The sequence below is a fragment of the Microtus pennsylvanicus genome, chromosome 22 (assembly GCF_037038515.1).
Source record: "Microtus pennsylvanicus isolate mMicPen1 chromosome 22, mMicPen1.hap1, whole genome shotgun sequence".
Lineage (NCBI taxonomy): Eukaryota > Metazoa > Chordata > Mammalia > Rodentia > Cricetidae > Microtus > Microtus pennsylvanicus.
The window spans coordinates 16,007,864-16,028,033 of record NC_134600.1 but is presented as its reverse complement, the minus strand read 5'-3'; the positions used below and the strand labels follow the sequence as shown (position 1 = coordinate 16,028,033).

Here is a 20,170-nt window from a genome sequence, read left to right as displayed (position 1 = left end):
GAACGGGTTAGGAGAAGGCTAAATTGGAGGTGAGCTGATTCAGCCACACAACTGCACATGCGTGAGAGACCCAGTCCTTACCCCCAAGGTCCCCTTGGGGACGGCTAGACCAACCGCTCCTGTGATACTCACAGCTGTTGTCATTGCTCGAAAGACTGAGCAGGTGAAGGATAAAAGACATGAACTATGGAGACGTCATGGAGTGAGGGCTGGGGGAACGTGTCGCGGTCAGTTCTACGTACAACCGATAAGCAAAGCTGAAGCTAGACAAGCCAAAGCAAAACTTCTGTCGGAAACCCAACAACAAAGGAAACCACGCCTCCTCGAGTCCCGCCACGGAGTGAAATTTACAAGCCTTGCCTACTGAAAGGGATCTTCCAGCAGGCGGAATCTGAAGGCTGTTGTAAATTCACACTGAACATAACGCGGCGTTTCTTTCTGCAAAGAACCGTAATGCGGTGCAGTCTACGAGAAGAAAGAAAAGTGCACTGGAGTCTGGCTTTCCCGTGGACTATAAACAAAACCATAAAATTAATGGGTGGTGAGGAACTAGCTTTTATGATGACATATAAGGAAATATATCAATGATAAATCCACGCAAAGGAGAGACTCCTTTTTTTATCTGCTTACGGTCCATCTGACTGTCGACATGGTATGGATATTTATTAAGGGAATCAAATTAGAGCATCTTAGGCTTACTGCAGGAGTGTGTTTAAATGCGTATGATGATAAGGATATAATAATGGGCCATGGGATGGAGTGGATGTGTAACTAATAGGATAAATCACCTGGGGGGGGCGTGTCTCCAGTGTTTAATAGTTTTCCATAAATCAAGACGAGGAGCCAGTGAGGTAAGACGTGACCACTTTCTGAAAATGGAATCTTTGCGTCTATTCCTGGGGTTCCTCAACCTATCGATTTACAAATCTTTGGACCTTGGCAAGTTGCCTGCACAGTCTACAACCACTGCTGTTCAGCCCAAGTCCTTGAAGCAAATGCCTTTCTATGCCTGTAGGGGGCAGCGTCCTCGCTTTTGTTGCCCGCCCGCGGCATGGGTGTTTGAGTATGATCTGAGCCTGCCCTGCAAGAGTGTTTGTTCCGAAAACCTGGTCCCTGGAGAGGTGAGATTAGACACAGCGGGATGGAGCTAGTAGCAACCGGCAAGTTAAAGAACGGCTATACTGCCTCCTTGCTGCGGCTTCTTGTCTTGCAAAGACGTGGTCATTCTCTCTTGCAAGAGCTCTGCCATGGCGCCACCTGCCACAAAGTCCCTGCCAAAGTTGGCGCCATGCGATTTGGGCTTTCAATCTCCAAGGCTAGGAGCTATAAAGGCTCGTTTCGTTATAATTACCTCAGCCTCAAGGTTTCTTGTTCTCGCAACAGAACCAGACTGTTTCCCCCCACTTACCTGGCAGGTATGCCTTCACCGAGAAGTAGGGGTGCAGAACTAGATGACCACTAAAATGCTCCGGAACCAGGGGGTTAAGAAGCCTCAGACGGTATCCTGCCTCCATTCGAACCTTGCGTTTCCTCCCTGAAAGTAGCTTCCACCTCACGATGGTGTCAATGGAGTAGAACTGGTCATCTGGGCACTCCTGGAAGTGACCCCGGCAGTTCATGGGCAGGAGCAGCCTCAGGGGAGGGTCCGTCTTCCTCACCTCACAACGCAGCAGCTTCCTCCCATGACTCTCCTCGAGGCCGATTAAGGATAGCATTTCTCTTTTCTTCAGCATCAGGGGCCAATCATCTGTGGAGATGGGAACTAAGTTCTGGAAACAGGGAGGACTTCTGTGAGTCTCGGGACTCTGGGGCAGTCGGACAGAACGAACTAAGTCAGCCACGGTTTCAAACGAAGCTGGATCTGCAATCAGCTGGAAGTTTCCTGTTGAGAAGATAACAGAACAGAATGTGCAGGGTCTACATGCATAGGATTAGAGGGACCGTGCCTCCAACCCTGCACCATTTGGAAGTACAGTGATGGCTATCACCATTGTTCTCTCCCCTGCTGGGTTCTAAGGGCACAGAAGACCTCCCTCAAAACTGGGTCTTCTCCATCCTACATCTTCTGTAGCAAATCAGAACCAAGTGCCTTTCCCCGACGAGAAGGCCGCTGTGCCTCCAGTCTCTCCCTTTCCCAAAGACCACCACGAAATCTCTAGCTGCCATTCCTGTGCTGGGAATTCCCTGGTATCTTCTTGTCATTCAGACCACACCTGTTCCTAGCTCTTTGTTCCCTGCCCCTGTGTCCTGTCACTCTCCCATCACGGGCCCAAAATACAGACACACTGGGTCATTCCCAAACATGGACACTTCTCACCCAACAGTCAGACCTTCCTTTCCGGGCTTCGTATTTCTGTTTAGCTTACATCAATGAGACGATTAGCCTTTTTGGGCTCACAGTTTTGGAACCCAGAACCCCTCTGTTCCTGTCCTGTCTGAAGACTGCACTGGTGGCGGTCTTGGGGAGGAATGCTAGCGCTTGCCGATTATGTGGTTGTCTGCCCCGTGACGGGTCCCACAGGCATTGTAGCCTGGATCAACCCTCCCCCCCCTTCTCTCTTTGAGTGAGTCTCATTGTGTAGCCTGGGCTGGCCTCAAACCTATGGAAATGTGCCTGCCTTTGCCTCCCAAGTGAGGGTTTCAAAGGCATGCGGTATTATACTAGCCTGGGCTTCCCTTCTTAAAGCCACGTTCATTACCATTTTTGTATCTTGTTGCTTTCTGAAAGATTAATCATGAGCACTCTTATTTTATTATTTTTGTGTGCTGGTCTTTATTCTTGTCCCACTGTGTGCACACATAAACTTTTTTTTCCATCCATAAAGTTACCACCCCCAATGTCAAAATCCTGTCAAATTTTTTTTTTCTATTGGAAATTTCCATGAGTCAAAAAGTCTTTAGCTTGCAAGAGTATAATGTTTTCATTTATATCTAAAAAAAATTCCTTATCAAATGAGAAACATCCTACCAAATTTAACAGAGACTGTTATCACCAAAGGAAACCAGGCATGTGCATGTTCAATTGTGTGTTCACAGTGTTTAGGGCATGTTCTATGTGTCTATGTGGATTTACTGCACACAAGCAGTCCCCCAAATCAATGACCCATCAGTCAAGAGTGGTCCCTCTCCCTGGCCATGGAGACTGATTCAGAGATGGGCACGTGATCCAAAGAGACCTTAGCAGCAATCACTGGGACTTGGACAATACAGTAAGATGTTATGCAACAAGAGCTCATGACCACCCCGCCCCTCACCAGCCCTGCACACAAAGGAAGTTACACACAATACAGAGGAATGGGGCCAACTGGTAAAGGGAAGTCTAAACCAAAGCCAGGATACTTAAAGAATGAGAGACGGGGAGGATTTTTACTGCCCACACTGATAGAAACTGGGCGGTTTATAAACACGCCACACAAGACGCTATTTCCAGTGCCAAGGGCTGAGAAGTCTTAAATCAAGGTGCCAACGGAAAGACTGTCTAAGGAGAGGCTGCTTCCTGGTTCATAGGTGCTTGTCTTCGCTGATAACATCACATGGAAGGTGAGGGTGCTCTCTTAGCCTCTTTTATAAGGAAACAAATAACCATCATCAGGACTATGGCTGAACACCTCTTAAAGGCACCGCCTCCTATTACAGCGAGGGCTGGGATTTTGGCATATCCAGCGGGGGTGGGTGGGGGGTGGGTGGGTGGGTGGGTGGGTGGAGTGGGGGGGTGGGGGAGTGAGGCTGGAGGTGGGGGGGTGGGGGTGGGGGAAATGAGCATCCGGGTCACAGTAGAGAGGAAAACAAGGAGGAAAGAAGAGATCTGCCTCTAGTTAAAGCCACGGTTCCTCGCCTCCGTGTGGTGGCCACATGAACCAGTAATTTCCCTTTTCTAGCTAAGCTGCTTTGAATTACTTTCCTGTCACTTGGAACTGAAAAGATTTCTCTAATAAACACGCCTCTCAGATCTCAGGACACAGAGCTCTGGAACAGGCAAGAGCTTGAACCTCAGTCTGTCTGACATGCTAGCTGCGTCTCAAACACTCAGTAGCAGCAACTGACGTTTAACCCGTACCAAGAGACGTGGTGGAAATAACTCAGTATTTAGAAAAGCTAATCACAGAGAAAGGGTTTCGGTTCCCATCTTGGCATCAGGTAGCTTTGTTTTCTTGATTTTCATAAACTGACTATTTTTCTCTGGCTTTATTTATTTGTTCATGAGACAGAGTCTCCCTACATAGCCCTGGCTGTCCTGGAACTCACTTTGCAGAACAGGCTGGCCTTAAACTCACAGAGATTTTTCTGCCTCTGCCTCCCTGCTACTGGGACTAAAGGTGTGCAACACCACACTTCTCTGTTTTTTTTTTTTTTTCAAAAGAGCAATGCTTTTCCCACTAACTGCTCAGGCAACAGTGACAGAAAAAGGGCTAATAAATTGTTCTTCAAAAATATTAAAATGTTTTCTATATCAAAGCTCTCTATCAAGAAAGTGAAGAGACAAGCTGGGCCTAGGGACACACTTCTGTAGTCCCAGCACTCTGGAGGCAGAGCCAGGCAAATCTCTGTGAGCACAAGGCCAGCCTGGTCTACATAGTGAGTTCCAGGACAGCCAGGGCTGTGTAGAGAGACCCTGTCTCAACCATAGACTGGGTTGAAAATGCTGTGAAATCCTTTAGAAAGAACAGCTATGACTCCGCAGCAGTGCAACAACCCGATTAAAGAGTCAAGAGAGTCAACCACACAGTTCTCCAGAGGAGATGGATGGCCAGTAAATCTTAATTAATAAGAAGCCTGAGCTACTGGGTCAATCAGTTTGTAATTAATGTAGACTTTTGTGTATTTCTTTGGGACGGAACAGCTGCAAGACCAGGTGGGACAGAAACCTCTGAGGGTTCTACACCGGAAACGAGTGAACCATATTATATGCAAAATAGGCTCTGTAAAGCTGAAAGACAACACAAACAGCAAGGGCCTACTCTAGCAATCCTGGAAATGCTTCTCAGAAGAAACCAGGCCCAGGGGAGCATCCTAGTCAGAGGAAGCCTGGCCAAGCTGCCTAGCCTCCCCGCCCTCAGCGCCTCACTTACATTTAAAATGCCCCTTTCCCTCCTCTACAGGGCTGCTGGCTGCCTACGTCCTGCTGAAGACCCTTCAGCAAAGGCTGACTGTCTGAAAGAGGAAAATGTAGTGGAAATCACTGTAATCGGCAGGCACTTGCCTTCTCTCTTCTGAACCGCTCCCATCTGGGTCCTGGGAAGCTGTTTACTTGACATTGCTAGCCTTGTTACCAGAAGCAGTTATTCACCTCAGCAAGGGGGAAATGCCAACCTGCAGGAAATGCGGCACTAGCTCCTGTGTCCACTCCATCAAATGCAGGAGTTCCTAGATGCTGCTCTGTCCCAGAGCCACGATGACCCTTCCCCGTGGTGAAGAAGCAACCGGGATGCTGCAGCCCCAGGCACTGTTGGGCCCCATCTCTTGTTTCTCTATCAATACTTTTAAGGAAGTAGGGATGCTTGAGTCAAGAAAATCTTAGTAACATTTAAACTTTAGCATTTAAAGGATCTTGGCAAAGCTCACCAGGTAGCAGAGAACATTTATTAAGCACCTACTGAATGCCAGTCACCATCCTAGTGTGGTTCTATGGTCTCTTCATCTCTGCCAGCCTGGTGTCAGGGGTTCCTACTCTCCGCCATGTCACCACAAACAGATGCCTTGTTTTTAACAGTGTAGAAGTTTGCACAGCACGAACCCTTTCTGAGTGTTCTACGCCTGTTTCTTACTGGCAGGTGTTTAGGTTGTCTTTCTTATATTATTTCTTCCCTCCTTCCATCTTAACCCCTCCAGCTCTGTTTGGTTAATTAATTCCCTCTCCTCCTGGCTCCAAAAGAGGGTACCAGCTAGCCTAAGGCCATCACAACTGGTGATGGTTGCTGATCCAGGAAGGTATAGCTTGTTGGGCTTGCTGTTCAGGTTTGGGGGAGACTGTTAAATGCTGTCTTCTATCCACTTCTCTCCTCTGGACAGCGTCCAGCAACTGAGAGAGAGGTCAACCGGTCCAGAAATGGCAGAACTCAACAAGGAAGGACCTGTGTCTCTGGTGATATCTGTTAGTGTGCCGCACCGCACCTGGGCTCAACTCTGGAACTGTAATCATGCGAGTGGATAACTTTCCTACTTTTTAAAAGCTGGTTGGAATGACAGCCTCTGAATTTTCTGTATCTTAACAGCAGGGAGATTTAGTCATTCATAGTGTGAGGTGCTTAGAATGGTGTTTATCAGGAACTAGCCCTGACGTTAGGGTCTGCTGGGTGAACACACGAGATGACGCCACGTGGTCTAGCTTTCTTCTATTACACATAATGCTGCCACACGCCTCTCACGTGTACATCCTGGTCCATTTCCACAAGTATAAATATAGGCTGTGGCAGAAGAGTTGCTGAGTCAAAGGACATCTGTGTTTTGAATAAGAATAAGCAATGACATGCTGCTCTCCCCAGAGGGCTCGGAATTTACTCATCCCCAGCACCGTGGCAGAGTATTTATATTCAAACATTTTTGATCAATAAGTCGTACTGATAAGGCCTTTACACTTGGGTGGATTTATTTTTTTTAAAAAAATATTTACTTATTATGTATACAATATTCTGTCTGTGTGCATGTTTGCAGGCCAGAAGAGGGCACCAGACCCCTTTACAGATGGTTGTGAGCCACCATGTAGTTGCCGGGAATTGAACTCAGGACCTTTGAAAGAACAGGCAATGCTCTTAACCACTGAGCTATCTCTCCAGTCCCTGCTTGGGTGGATTTAAAATGGCATTTTATTTCATGTCTGTGCTTCTTTCACTGTGAAGGAATGCAGATTTACATGTGTTGTTTATCTCAATTACCTTCCAAAGTTGCCACTTAAAAACCAACCTGGCTTCAAACATTCAGAACTAGTTAATTTCTCATGGCGTCGAATCTGTAAGAATTGAAACATCTCGTTGTTAAAAGCAGCCAAACGCTACCACTAAATACAAGGAGATAAAGGACCCTCTCCAAGCTAGGAAAAATATTTGTAACTTATATCAAAATGGATGATATAAACAATCCTTACAAATCGAAAAGTAGAAATACTCCATGTTAAAGCAGGCAAAGGCAGCCTAGCATGGTTGGCATACCTCCGTAGTTTGAGAGAGGCTGAGGGAAGAGGACAGTCAGTTTGAGCTATCGCCTTTAAACGCCAGGTCTGTAAATAAAGCAGGCGAGTAGACAGAAGGCGGGAACAGATATAAAACTCTGTGCCTCGCTAGAATGCACTTAAAAAAAGTCAAAAGTGAGATGTCACCATTCAGTCACTGGGTGTGCAAGGATTTCTTTCTTATAATTCTTAGTGTTTAAATTCTCACCCTTCAGGGACGCAGAAAGGGTTATGCACTAGTCAAGTACAAATTTGACTCGCCTTAAAACTGTGTCAAAGCCTGGTATCTTTAGGGCAGTGGTCGCAAAGGTGGACGCACATTATGCGTTTGTCCATTGTCAGAATGGATAGTGCCAACTATGATGCCCAGGGAAGGTAGACTGTTGGTGGAGGAGGGCCCATTTGTTTGTCCCTACCACCCAGAACCAAAATAACCACTCAGAAACTATACTAATTAAAACACTGCTTGGCCCATTAGCTCTAGCTTCTTATTGGCTAACTCTTATATTAATTTGACCCATTTCTATTAATTTGTATACCACCACATGGCAGTGGCTTACTGGCAAAGATTTGGCATGTCTGACTCTGGAGGCTCCATGGCGTCTCTTTGACTCCGCCTTTCTTTCTCCCAGCATTCAGTCCAGACCTCCCTGCCTACCTAAGTTCGGCCCTATCAACCGGCCAAGGCAGTTTCTTTATTCATTAATGGTAATCACAGCACTCAGAGGGGAATCCTATATCAGACTGTGGCTGGAGACAATGTGTCACTGCGGTGTGTCCAGCTGGGGTTACTAAGGGAACATCCCATGCATGCGAGGGCAGGGGTGCAGGGGAATTTCTGCATCCACCACTCAGCTCGGCTGCGCTTTGCTTCATTTTGGCTAAAATTGCTGTATGAGTAAAGGGGAAAATTCAAATGTGTGCACCATTTCCTGACACATCCGGTCTGTGTTTGGAAATGTATCTAAAGTCATTAGCGATGAAGCCAGGCATACACATTGTCCCCAGGACCCTCATTTGTAGCTAAAAAATAAACACTTGGCTCAGGTATCGGAGGTAGTTTAGCAAGTATGGGTGTGGCTCTGGCTCAGAATATTATGCAGACTTTAATGATCAGGAGCAAGCTATGAGATGGCAAGAGAAGCTGCCAGTGATCTATCCAGAGAGAACGATTTCAACCGTACTAGTGACGTGTGTCGGGGGCTGAGTTTGCAGGTGACATCAAGGGCACTGGAACGAACAGAGGAAAAGACTGTGTGAGCATCACGTGCCAACCACGTGATCTCCAGCCAACACAACCCACCCGTGGTCTTCATTCTTTGGTGTGGCTCCATTTGCTTTGTAATAAGCACACAGCAGATCCCTTCCCCTAATGAACAAAGCTAGCCACAGCATGTTCACCCGTTTTTGTATTTCTCGTAGTTTGTCTTACGCTAAATGAGCGCAATGCTCTAGCAATACCGCGCAACCAAGCTGACGGCTTCCTCGTTTGCGAGAAAATCATACTGAGGCTGTGTCTAGGCGGCACTGAGGCACAACTTAGTACAGTCTCTAAAAGGCACCTCAGTAGCAGAACTTCATCAAACATCATCCCACACGATTAGCTAGGATTCACAGTCGAGGACTTTTCCTGGCCTCCAACTTTCCGGACGGTGTTTTTTTTTTAGAACCATGTAATTTGAAAATTAAAACCGTCTTGTGCGCTTTTTGTTTACGCTGCAGTTTTGAAAATTAAATTGTTTAAGGCAAAATTGTTTGAGTAAGCACCACGTCCCCCTTTTTTAATCTGATTGTAGTTTCTAAATTCATTTTTAATACACAGAGAAGCTGGAAATTAGCCTGATACCCAGTGGGGCAGAAAACTTACTTATCTTGATGAGAAAAAGAAATTAGTTGGGGGAATCCACCCAATCTTATAATAAAAGGTGACAGCAAATTGCTTCTTGTACGAATGACATAATTTGGCCGGTACTCCCTGCTGTTTAGGTTCACTGCTCTGAGCCACAGTGCGCTGTAAATACTCGTGGGCAAACCTGGGACCTCGTGTTTGGCGCCTCCCAGAGAATCGGAGAATTGCAGAGACAGAGGACTCGTTTTTAACCCCCCCCCCCCCACACAGCTACATTACTGACTGTTTCAGTATGTTTCAAGAACATGTCACATGACAGATGTCACATGACAGAATCACCTGTCAATTGGATACCATTAGCTTCCAGTGGGCTTCTAAATTCCTTATATTTTATTTTCAAGACAGTCTTACGATACAGACCTGGCTGGCTTCAAACTCACAGAAATCCTCCTGCCTCTGCCTCCTGGGACTTAAAGGCATGAGCCACCATGTCCAACTGAGTTTTAAATCGTTGGAATGTACTAATGACGTTATTAGTGGGGTTCAGTGTGGCAAGCCAATGTTTTTTTCCAAAAGAAATTTAGAGGATTTCCCATTGTGTGTATGTGTGTGGATTTGAGCACTTGAATGCAGGTCTGCCTAGGCCAGAAGTGGGTTCCTGATCCCCTGCTCTGGAGTCATACACAAGTGGTTGTGAACCATCTAGAATGCGGGCTCAGGTTCTCTGCAAGAGCAGTGTGTGTGTGTGTGTGTGTGTGTGTGTGTGTGTGTGTGTGTGTGTGTGTGTTTTGTTTTGTTTTGATTTTCGAGGCAGGGTTTCTCCGTAGCTTTTTTGGTTCCTGTCCTGGAACTAGCTCTTGTAGACCAGGCTGGCCTCGAACTCACAGAGATTGGCCTGCTTCTGCCTCCCGAGTGTTTTTAGCGCCCGAGCCAACGCTCTTGCTCCACAGTGTGATGGCTCAATACACAGATGCGCGTGCGCAAACACATATCACTCGCCCCACCCTCCACTCCCACACTGCTCTCACTGGCCAAATCCAGCCACCCACTTACAGTATGTGGCAGGTAATAGGAGCTGCCTTTTAGAAGACTCTCCTTTGGGTTTTCAGTCACTCTCTACGTGTGACTGTGGGCGGGAAGGAATTTCATGGTTGCCCTCAGATGGGTCTTTGTTCCCATAAGACAGACTCCACCACTAGGGGGCAAGCTTGAGTCAGCCAGGCGTGGTGCAGACCCACCCTCAGGAGGTAGAGGCAGGCAGATCTCTGTGAGTTCCAGGACAGCCTGGTCTACAGAGCGAGTTTCACGATCGCCAGGTAGGTCCACACAGAGGAAACCCGGTCTCGAAAAACCACACCATACCACACCAAACCAAACCAAACCAAAAAAACAAAAAACAACAACAACAACAACAAAAAAAACAAAACCAACAAACCCAAAACCAAAAAAACAACAACAAAAACAAACCAAACAACAACAACAAAAAGTGCCCAGAGAAGCAAATGGTCAGGGGCTTTCTTTTCTCCATAGACACGCAATTCAGTAGTTAACCATGTCCTTCAAGGCTCAGGCATGCTGAAGCCACCTTCTCACGCTTTCTCCTCCTCGGGGGATTGCCTGAGTTCCCTTGACTCTGTTATTACCCAGCTGTTTCTTCCAGATCTGTCCTCTGAGAGTCCGTAGAGACGCTGCCTAGCTCAGGGTGTTGGCAGGCGGGGTAGTGGCTGTGCATGGTGTGTGTGTGTGTGTGTGTGTGTGTTGCACTGAGATTATTTTACTCACTCTGTCTCACAAATGTGGCATCTGAGTTTCAATGGTTGCACCCACTCGGCTTCTTCCCCCATCTTTAGGTATGTTCTTCTGAAAACTGCAAACCGAGAGCTTTGACCTCCCCCCACAACCAGTCTTTCTCCTTCCTTTGGGAATAAACAAGGCACAACCCCCCCCCCCCACACACACTCCCCAGCTCTAAAGTCAGAGGCCCGGACTGGGGCTAGAGTCCTCACTTTCATCCGATCCATCACCATGTTCTAGTGGATCTCCTAAAGCACGCCTTGAGTTTATTCTTTGCTCTTTAAGGCTACCATTGCTACCACGTCCAGGCCAGCTCTTGGCCACTACGGCAGTCTCTCTTCACCCTTGGCTCTCTCCACCCCTTCACCAAAAATCTGCACAGGAGGCTGCTGCGGTTTCAATATGTGCCCCCCGATTTCAGGGGTGGGAAACTTACCCCCATTCATCTGTTAGTGGTATTTGGAGACAGGCACTTTGGGAGTGATGAGGGGTGGGTGGTGTGGAAAGGGTAGGCTCTCGGTGGTGTAACTGGCAAGGGCATTTTACGGGTACAGGGCCCAGATTTTGTTTTCCACACACTCTTTCTAAGAAAGCTACTAAGATGTGTCTCCTCCCCAAGTCAGAGGGTGGACCATGAGGAGAATAGAGGAATCCGCCTAGGGAGAGAAATGCAGGCAGGTCAGGAGGGTGCCAGGGAAGAGGCCAAGGGTGGAGAGGGCTGAGTTAGGAGAAAGCCTAAGGAGGAAGGACGAAAGAGGCCAGCCTGTGGCATTTGAGCAGACTGGGGAATAGGAATGGCAAAGATTTGAGCGTAAGTTAGCAACTGATTAAAAAAAAAAAACTATAGCAAAAGAGCTATGGCAGCCAGGCGTGGTGGTATACACCTATAATACAAGCACTCCAGAGGCCAAGATGAGGATCATGAGTTCAAGGCCAACCTGGGCTATACGATGAGTTCTAGGCTAGCTTGGCATACATAGTTAAGACCTTCCCTCAAAAAAACAAAAGTTACAAAAGAGTAATTTAACTATTATACTCTATGACTCAGCTTGAATAATTATTGTTAACTATGTAAATCCTTTGTGTGTGTTTATGTAGATGAGGGTAGAAAGGTAGAAAGGTAGAGGTTTATATTTCTGCCTTCGGAAACAGAAACTATCCAAACGTGAGACAGAAATCAAGCATGCCGGTGCGGGTGGCCCTCCTCACCTGCAAGTGCGCGTCCATGGCTGAGGACCTGGGAAAACATTGCATCTGTATTGGCCACAGGCAGCTTTTATTTCTTATTATTTCCTATACAATACAGCGCAACAATTCTCACAATATTGGGTGTATCAGTCAGTGGAAGCCACCTAGAACTGATTTAATGTCCACACATGCAAATCCTGGGCATTGTGGCTGAAGACTTACTTGGGAACCTGTAGATTTTAGTAGGCACAGGCGGTTCAAACGCCAGTGGAAACCAAAGACTGCATTTTACTTAGGAATATGGAGACAAAGCAGAAGAAAGAGCTAACAAAGCGGCTGCTTTGGAGGACTTAGAACTGGGGTGGAGAAAGAAGTCTCTGTGTGTGTGTGTGTGTGTGCATATGCTTGTGTGTGTTTATGGTTTATGTATGTGTGTGCCCGTGTGTACACGTGAGTCTGTATGTATGTGTGTTTATATATGTGTGTGTATATGTATGTATGTGCACATGTATGTGTGTGCATGTGTGTATATGTGTATGTAGATATATATACCCATGTATATGTGTCTGTGTGTGCACACGCATGCCTGTGTGTTTGTGTATGTATGTGTGTGTCTATATATGTGTGTATATGTATATATACATTTGTATTTGTATCTGTGTATGCATGTGTATGTGTGTGTGTGTATGAAACTGCATAGAAAGGGAAAGAAGAAAACAGGAAGAGTGGGAGAAAGGGGAGGGGGGAAACAAGGAAGCCGTTGTGTTAGTTCATATAAACATAATTATAATTCATAACTATTTAGTGAGTACCCTTCCTTAGTACCCTTCAAATCTTTTTGAAAAATATTTTTTAATGTGTGTGAGCTTTTTGCCTACATATATCTCTGTTCACTGCATGAGTGCACTGACCATGAAGGCCAGAAGAGGGCGTTGGATCCCCTGGAACTAGACTTTCAGGCAACTGTGAGCCACCATGAGAACAGAACCTGGGTTCTCTGGATGAACAGCTGGTGCTCTTGACCATGGTGCTATCTGGCCAGCTCCAAGCCCTCACATTTCAAGATAAAACAGCATTCCATTTTATTCTAGAGAAATGAATCAGGTCTTGCGGAGCCAGACGCAGGATTATCCGGTACCGGACAGGCCACAGCTAAAGGCTGGGGAGAAGTCAGACAGCTGGAGAGGAGATAGATACGGTGAGGTAAAGAGCGATCAGCGGGGCTGGAGGTGAGGTGCAGGGGAGAAACTTGCTTGCCTGGCATGTGAGGCTGAGGTTCCAAGCCAGCACTTAGAAAAAAGAAAGAAATCCCTGCTTGTTTTGCTAATCTTAAGCTCTCCAGAGACTTCAGCAAAGCTCAGTACAGAGAAGTGTGGAAGGATGGCTCTGAGCGTGGGCTTGAGAGGAAGAAGAATACCTGGCCTGCCCATGGAAAAGGACGGGGACGAGTGAGAATAAAGAGGAAGACTCTCCCCGTACTTATTCTATTAGTTGTTCACAGGTAAACACCAGAGGAAGTTTAGAGATTCAAGCTTGGAATACCACGTTCAACAGGAGCCTGGTCGGGGGATTGGCTTACTCACTGAGCTCAGGTGGACCGCGACCCAGGCTGAGAACTCAGGAGTTTCCTCAACATCACACGTGGAAGTGTTGATGGTACCTCCTCGTGGAAAGCAAGCAGAAGACAGAGGCCTGTCTGCGCCTTTGGTGCAGCTGTTTTACTTCTGCGACCCAAGGCAACAATTTGACACTGAGGCAGATTTTTGTACAGAGGCTGGTATCACAATGTTATTGATAAGGGCAAGAAAGAAGACAGTCCTAATTTACCCTTCTCTTTTGCGGATGATTTTTAATATATATATGCTTGAGCATATTTTTGCCTATGTTCAAAAGGCGTGGCATTAAAATGATATTTACAAAGAATTTGGTGAGCTACTGTGTTACCACAGGGGAAATAAAGCGATATCTGCTATCAAGACCTATATTTGACCTATTACAGCACTCCCCTTTGCCCGTGGTGGATTTATTTTAGGCTTGGCAGCAGAGACCTGAAACCATGAAGTATCAATCAGCTTTGCACTACTCAATCAAGATACAGAAGTTAACCGGCTTACACAAAGAGCATCAGATTCATTTGTTGGGGTTTTAGCCTGTGGTCTATGCCAGTGTTGGTTTTGGCCCCGTAGGAAGACAGCATGGTGTGGTGGGGACTCGTGGTGGAGAAACATGTTTACCACACAGCTCCCAAGAAACAAAGACAGAGGAAAGAGAGGGGCTAGAGTTTCAACATCCCTCATCAGAACCCCCTCAATAACCCAACTCTTCTACTAAGTTCTACCTCTTAATAGTGCTAAGGGCTGGGATCAAACCTTCACCAAGCCTTTATGGGACATTCTAGTACCAAATAACAGAAATGACCAATAACAATATCAAATTATTCTGATATTGAATATATTGAAGTATACTCCGAGAACACTTTCATGGATAAGGTGTCTCCCTTAATATATTTTCACTTTTTATTTAGAGGAAGCATTTTGTAGCTTCTCATTGGCTCGCTAAAGCTATTCCTGTGCAAAAAGCCAGTTAGAACTCGTCAGCGTGAGACTATGTCATTTTATGAGCTAACCCGAGGAGCAGCTAATCCACTGCCTGCCAGGTGGAACAGACAAGCGGGGTTGAGGGTGATTTACATCCTGGGCAGGGGTGGGACAGGAGGCCAGCACACTGGAGCCACACGCAACTTCAAACTTCTGCACTGCTGGTTTCTGGGACTTCCCGTTTAATATTTTTTTTTTGGGGGGGGGTCAAAGTGTTTTTGCATGCAATTGAAAAAAACAAAATCTAGGAGGAAGGGGGAAGGGGAACTAATGAGCTGAAGAAACAAAACCAAGCCCCACTTTAAAAAAAAAAAACACTCAACTAACAAACACAAAACACCTGGAAGCGGTTGTGAGCTACCGCCAGCGATAGGGGTGATCCTTTTTGGCGTGTGTTCTATTCTCACTTCACGTAATAAGGACATGGGGCTTGTGAACAGAAAGTATAATAACGCTTGTAAGAGAGCTGAGATCTGTGCCCCTGAAGGGAAGTTCCTAACGTCCGGCCTCTCCAAAGACAGCTTGGCATCCCCAGCCCTCTACCAAGTGTGGCAGATTTTGTTTCTATGTACTTATACCAAATCCTGAATGTCTACCAAGTTAATCAGACGTTCAGCGCCCATCCAGGCGAGCGGCAGCGTTATTGTGTATCTCAGATTGTTCTTCGTCTTCTCTGCCAGAGGCCTCAAGCTCATTTGGTGTCTCAAGGAGTTCCCGGGCCTCTCCTTTTTTTAAGTGGATCAATAAATCTCTTTATTAGATTTTTCTCTCAGGTCCACAGCAGTCACAATTAACAAACCCAGCTGTCACTCAAGTGGGAGCATATCAAATCTAAAGGCCACAGAGTGTGTTCTCAGACAGTGCTGGCCATGTCTTCCTGAAAACAAGATAATGCCAGGCAAGAGGGAGGCCCATAAATATTGCATTCAAGAACGCTGACATTGACCTACACTCTTTGACAGAAACATTAAAGCATGGAGCGCTCTGACATATCTCTCTGAGATGTCTATTCCCAGAGGTAGCCAGGCGTCAGGCCTCGGGCATAGCTGACAATTCTGAAAGGTCTCCTATCTAGTACTACTGTTTTCCTGTCGCCCAGAAAAGCTAGGTGGCTTTTCCTCCTGGCCTCACCGGTAAATTGGTTCCGTAGAAAACCCAGGCAGACGAACACGTCTTTACTTAAGCCAGAGAGATGAAACTTCTTGCTAGGTCCTAAACTTACCCTCTCCTCCCTACCTGCAGAAGAGCCCTAGACACACTCCTATGGCACCCTGGGGAGACGCCAATTTCATTGACTGCCGAGGAAGATTCTGGGGACAGACACGCGGAAGAATGCTCAGGGCCGTTCGCTTCCCTAATACCGCGAAGGATCACCAGATGGCGCTGTCACCACAGCAAGGTACTCAGCCCTTTCCCTGCAAGCTAGGTGGCACTCAGACTCACCTGGGCCCAAGGGTAGCTCCTGGTAGGAACAATGCCCCGTGCTGGTTCCACGCTTGGGGAAAGACGTCTAATTAAAGGATGTAGTTTTAGTTTGTTACTGGGTGACTTTAATGTGTGTTAACAGTATACCAACACCTTAGGAGAGTACGTCTGTAAACATAGTTTTTACACAGACGCTCTGGGCAGCATCATTTTTTTTTCCCGTCTCCATAAAGAATACATAAATGAAGAAAATAAACTGTACTTAAAACCCTGGAGCAATTTTTGTTTCATAAATTCTCCAACAGACGCTCACCATAATTTTCAAAACAGGATTTTTATTTTCGCTATTAACAGTCCCTTAAATCCAATTCGAGATCTTCAAGGTGTGGTAGTTATGTTAATTAGCTTTTTCTTTTCTTTCTTTTTTTTTTTTTTTTGTCAGTGTGGCACAAATTGGACTCATCTGAGAAGAGGAAATCTCAGCGGAGAAAATACCCCCATCAGTTTTTTTGATAGATGATTTACATGGGAGGACCCAGGTCACTGTGGGCTGTGCCACCTCTGGGCTGCAGCTACCGAGGCTACAAGAAAGAGAAGCAAGCCACGAGGAGCAAGCAAGCTAGTAAACAGCATGATTCCCATCCCCCCTCCCCCATCCACCCCCCGCCCGTCCCCCCCCCCGTCCCCTCCCCACCTTTGCTTTCAGGACTCCCCTCAGTGACGGACTACAATCATAAGCTGAAACAAACCGTTTCTTCCCCTCGCTGCTTTTGGTCACGGTGTTCGTGGCAGAAATAGAGACCCCAACTAAGGCACAAGGACAGAAGAGGGGAGAGTGGGGATTTTCCGAACAACTCGCTACAGGACTGATGTCTGGGCATCCACCTGCTGGGCTCTCCCCAGCAAAGTTTCTCTTCAGTCAGACAAGGAGGCCCAGCACACGTTCACGGGGTCCTAGAGAAGGTGCACCCTGGTAGAGTCAGCAGAGCGGGGTGGAGGGGTGGGGCTTCCAGAAGCTTCCAGGTGGGAAAGGCAGCAGGTGCGCCCCACCTTCATCACCACCTGCGCTGGCACCTGTTCTGGGAGCCCTTTGCCGGTCCCCATAGCAACTGTACTTCACGGATGTGTGGCGTGAGCTGGGGGGACAGTGATGTGGCTGAGAACCTCTCATGGGTGAATATAATGTACAAAACGGTCATTAGTGACGGACAGGGTAAGATGTTGTGTGAGAGCCACACTGTCGCCAGTCTCCCCTGGGCTCTTGGGGATCATCTGACAAACTGTCCTCTTGGCACCCTTGGGAAGGTGTGTGTGAGTGGCTGCGATGCGGGGGCAGTGGACAAGGAGATTTCTGTAAGGTGTTAGAACACCCCAGCAAACGGACTCCCGGGCTCTGCTCCTTGCGGGCCGAAGCTGTAGCAAGTTGCCCGGAAAAGTCACGGCCCTCCCCAGTTTACCTCTGCCCCGTGTCTTCCTTAGGGTTTCTATTGCTGTGATGAACACATGACTAAGAACGAGACCAGCCCTGGGGCGCACAGGTGGAGGCAGAGATCGGCCAGCAGCTGGGCTCTACCGGAAGACTGGCCTTTATCGTGCTTGGTTCAGCCCAGCCACCAACCACCGCTCTGCAGGTCACACCCCATTTACTACTGATAAAGATGCTGAGGGTCATAGTGATTGTCTGCCTTGGTCCAGCATCAAATAGGAGATTAAAAAGCCTGGAAAGGGAAGAAGGCCTGGAAAACTGACCACCAGCAGCTAGCAACTGAGGATGGTGCTGGCCAAGTGTTCTGGGCTCCAGCAACCCTGACCTCAGCCTGACCCCTGAGGCTGGTGAGCTCCATCGCGCCTCAGGCCCACAGCAAGGTCGTGGTGAAGAAACTGGGGCTCGCAGAGGTTAGTGTGGTCCCCTCGTTAGGCTGCACGCCACCCTCTCTGCTCTGTACGCCCCTGTCTCTGCGGTTCTCATTTCCCTCTAGAACCTTCGCTCTGCTGCCCACTTGCCCTCTTCCTCCACAACTCACCCCACCTGGTGGGTACCACTTGTGACAGTGGAGACTGATGGTCAGTTGACAGGATCTATCTAGAATCACAAAGCGACAAGCCTCCGGGCATGTTTGTGTGGGGAGTTTCTAGACTTGGCTAACGGTAGAGGGGAAATGTGGGCCGCACCGCTCTGTGGGCTCGAGTCCCAGACTGAACGTAAAGCAAACAGAGCTGAGCGCGCCTCACTCTGTTTCCCGATGGTGGCTACAAAGTGACCAGGTGCCTCAAATAAACACTCTGATTCCTCGGCTCCTGTCAGATAGTTTGCGCAGTAAGAAGAGTGAACAATTTCCCTGAAATGTTAATAGTGTCCCCGAGTCCTCTGTAGGTCTCCAGGAGGAGCGCGCAGGACCACAGGGACCCAGGGGCAAGGCGGCAATGCCCGCAGGATTTCAATGCCCGCAGCGCTGCAGTGTCTGCAAGGTGCGCACCTGTTTCTAAACAACCACCCCATCCTCACTCTACAACCTCTGCGCAGAGCTTCTCTATCCTCGCCGGGCATCAATCCACTCCTAGGCGTTTCCTGAAAGCTTGTGTATTAATTAGCCTATCGCCTTCTCTGTCCGTGCATACCCCACATCATCGCGTCAGTTCTGCGCCACCACAGATTCCCCAGACTCCAAATCCAGCCACTGGATTCCAGCTAGCTATCCCCGCAATATCCTCACTTCCACCCCCGCCCCCACGCTGCCTCTTCAGCTCTCAATAACATATGCTTTCCCCTTTCAGTCTGATGGTTCTTAAATCTTAGGGTACGTTGGAGTCTTCTAGAGGGCATGCCCGAGTACACAGTGTTCAGAGCGAGCAGCCTGAGGTGGGCACAGGAAAGCACATTTCTACAAAATACTCAGGGAGGCTGCCAGGAGACCACACTCGAGAGGAGCAGCCCAGAGCTTTGCTCAGCCCTGACGGCTTCTTACAGTCACCTGGGGAGCCTTAGCGCCTGCCAGGCCCAGGTCCACCTTAGCCTAATTAAATCACGCGTTCCGTTCCGGAGTGAGGCTACCACAGGCTTTTAGAGCCCACCGGGGACTGTGATGCATAGTCAAGACCATGTACGGCCCTAAAGATCCTGACTCGCCCTTATTTCTTCGGTCCCTTGTTTCAGGAGACCCTCTGTGCCTGGCTTACCAGAAGCACAGACAGACCTATATCAAGTCAGCCTTCTGCTTCCTCTGCTGAACCTAAGCCCCTCAACACACACAGACTAGGACCGCTGAATGCTATCTCCAGCTGCTGTGGCCCGGTGCTTGGAGAGAGTGCACCCCAAAGCCCTTGATGATCCCTGTCAATTTCCTCGGGCTCCTGGGTATCAGATATGATCTAAAACACGCCGAGCCAGGGTCCCCTGTGCTTTCGGGGGCCACACTCGCTAACAGGCTATCACAATTCCGCAGCTGCGATAGCTAGGGACGAGGGACAATCATTTGCGTTGGGTTTGACGTCAGAGCAGACACATGAGAAATTCATCTGTAGTCATTATTGTCTGGGGGTCTTTCTAAGGTCAGCATTATTTCTGTTTTTTTGAATTGCTGAATACAAGCCGTGTTACTGCTATATATAACATGGTGTTTTGAAACACGTGCACATCGGAACGGCCAAATCAAGCTAACACGTGTTACCTCACGTACTGACTATTATGGGATGTACTCTATCAGCAATTTTTTTTTTCAAGTAGAAGTTATTGACTGGAGTAGGCACCATTTGCTTTCAGGGGCTTCATTACCTATATGCAACCATGTCTGCAAACACTAAGTGGAAAATTTCAAAATTTTAAATTTTTAAATTTTAAATTTTTTCAACAATTTTACATTGTTCAACATGATGGGTAGTGAAAGGGATTGGTATGAGGACCCCCAAGACCAAGTTCTCAGCATAAAGGAGATTTATTTGCCCCAGAGGGGCAAAGTGTAGGGAATAAGAGGCAAAGACAGGAGATAGAGGAAGCAGGGGAAGGGGAAGGAAACAAGGGAGAAGGGTAAGGGGTCTTTGTCCTACAGGGGGGACAAAGGACTGCCTCTGGATAGAGAGAAGACAGACATGGCCCATGGGAAAACGGCAGTTCAGAAAGATAAGAGGGGAAATCCCTGTGTTAGGATGCGGTGG

The 20,170-nt window shown here is 47.6% G+C and overlaps 1 protein-coding gene across 1 annotated transcript in view; it reads right to left on the bottom strand.

The window, feature by feature from the left end:
• LOC142839742 (protein THEMIS3-like) overlaps positions 1-20,170 on the bottom strand; it is a 39,832-nt gene that overhangs the window by 4,774 nt on the left and 14,888 nt on the right. Inside the window, exon 3 of the mRNA XM_075956017.1 lies at positions 1,409-1,882. Within this exon, the coding sequence (XP_075812132.1) occupies positions 1,409-1,882 (474 nt within the window). The remainder of the gene's footprint in view (positions 1-1,408; positions 1,883-20,170) is intronic.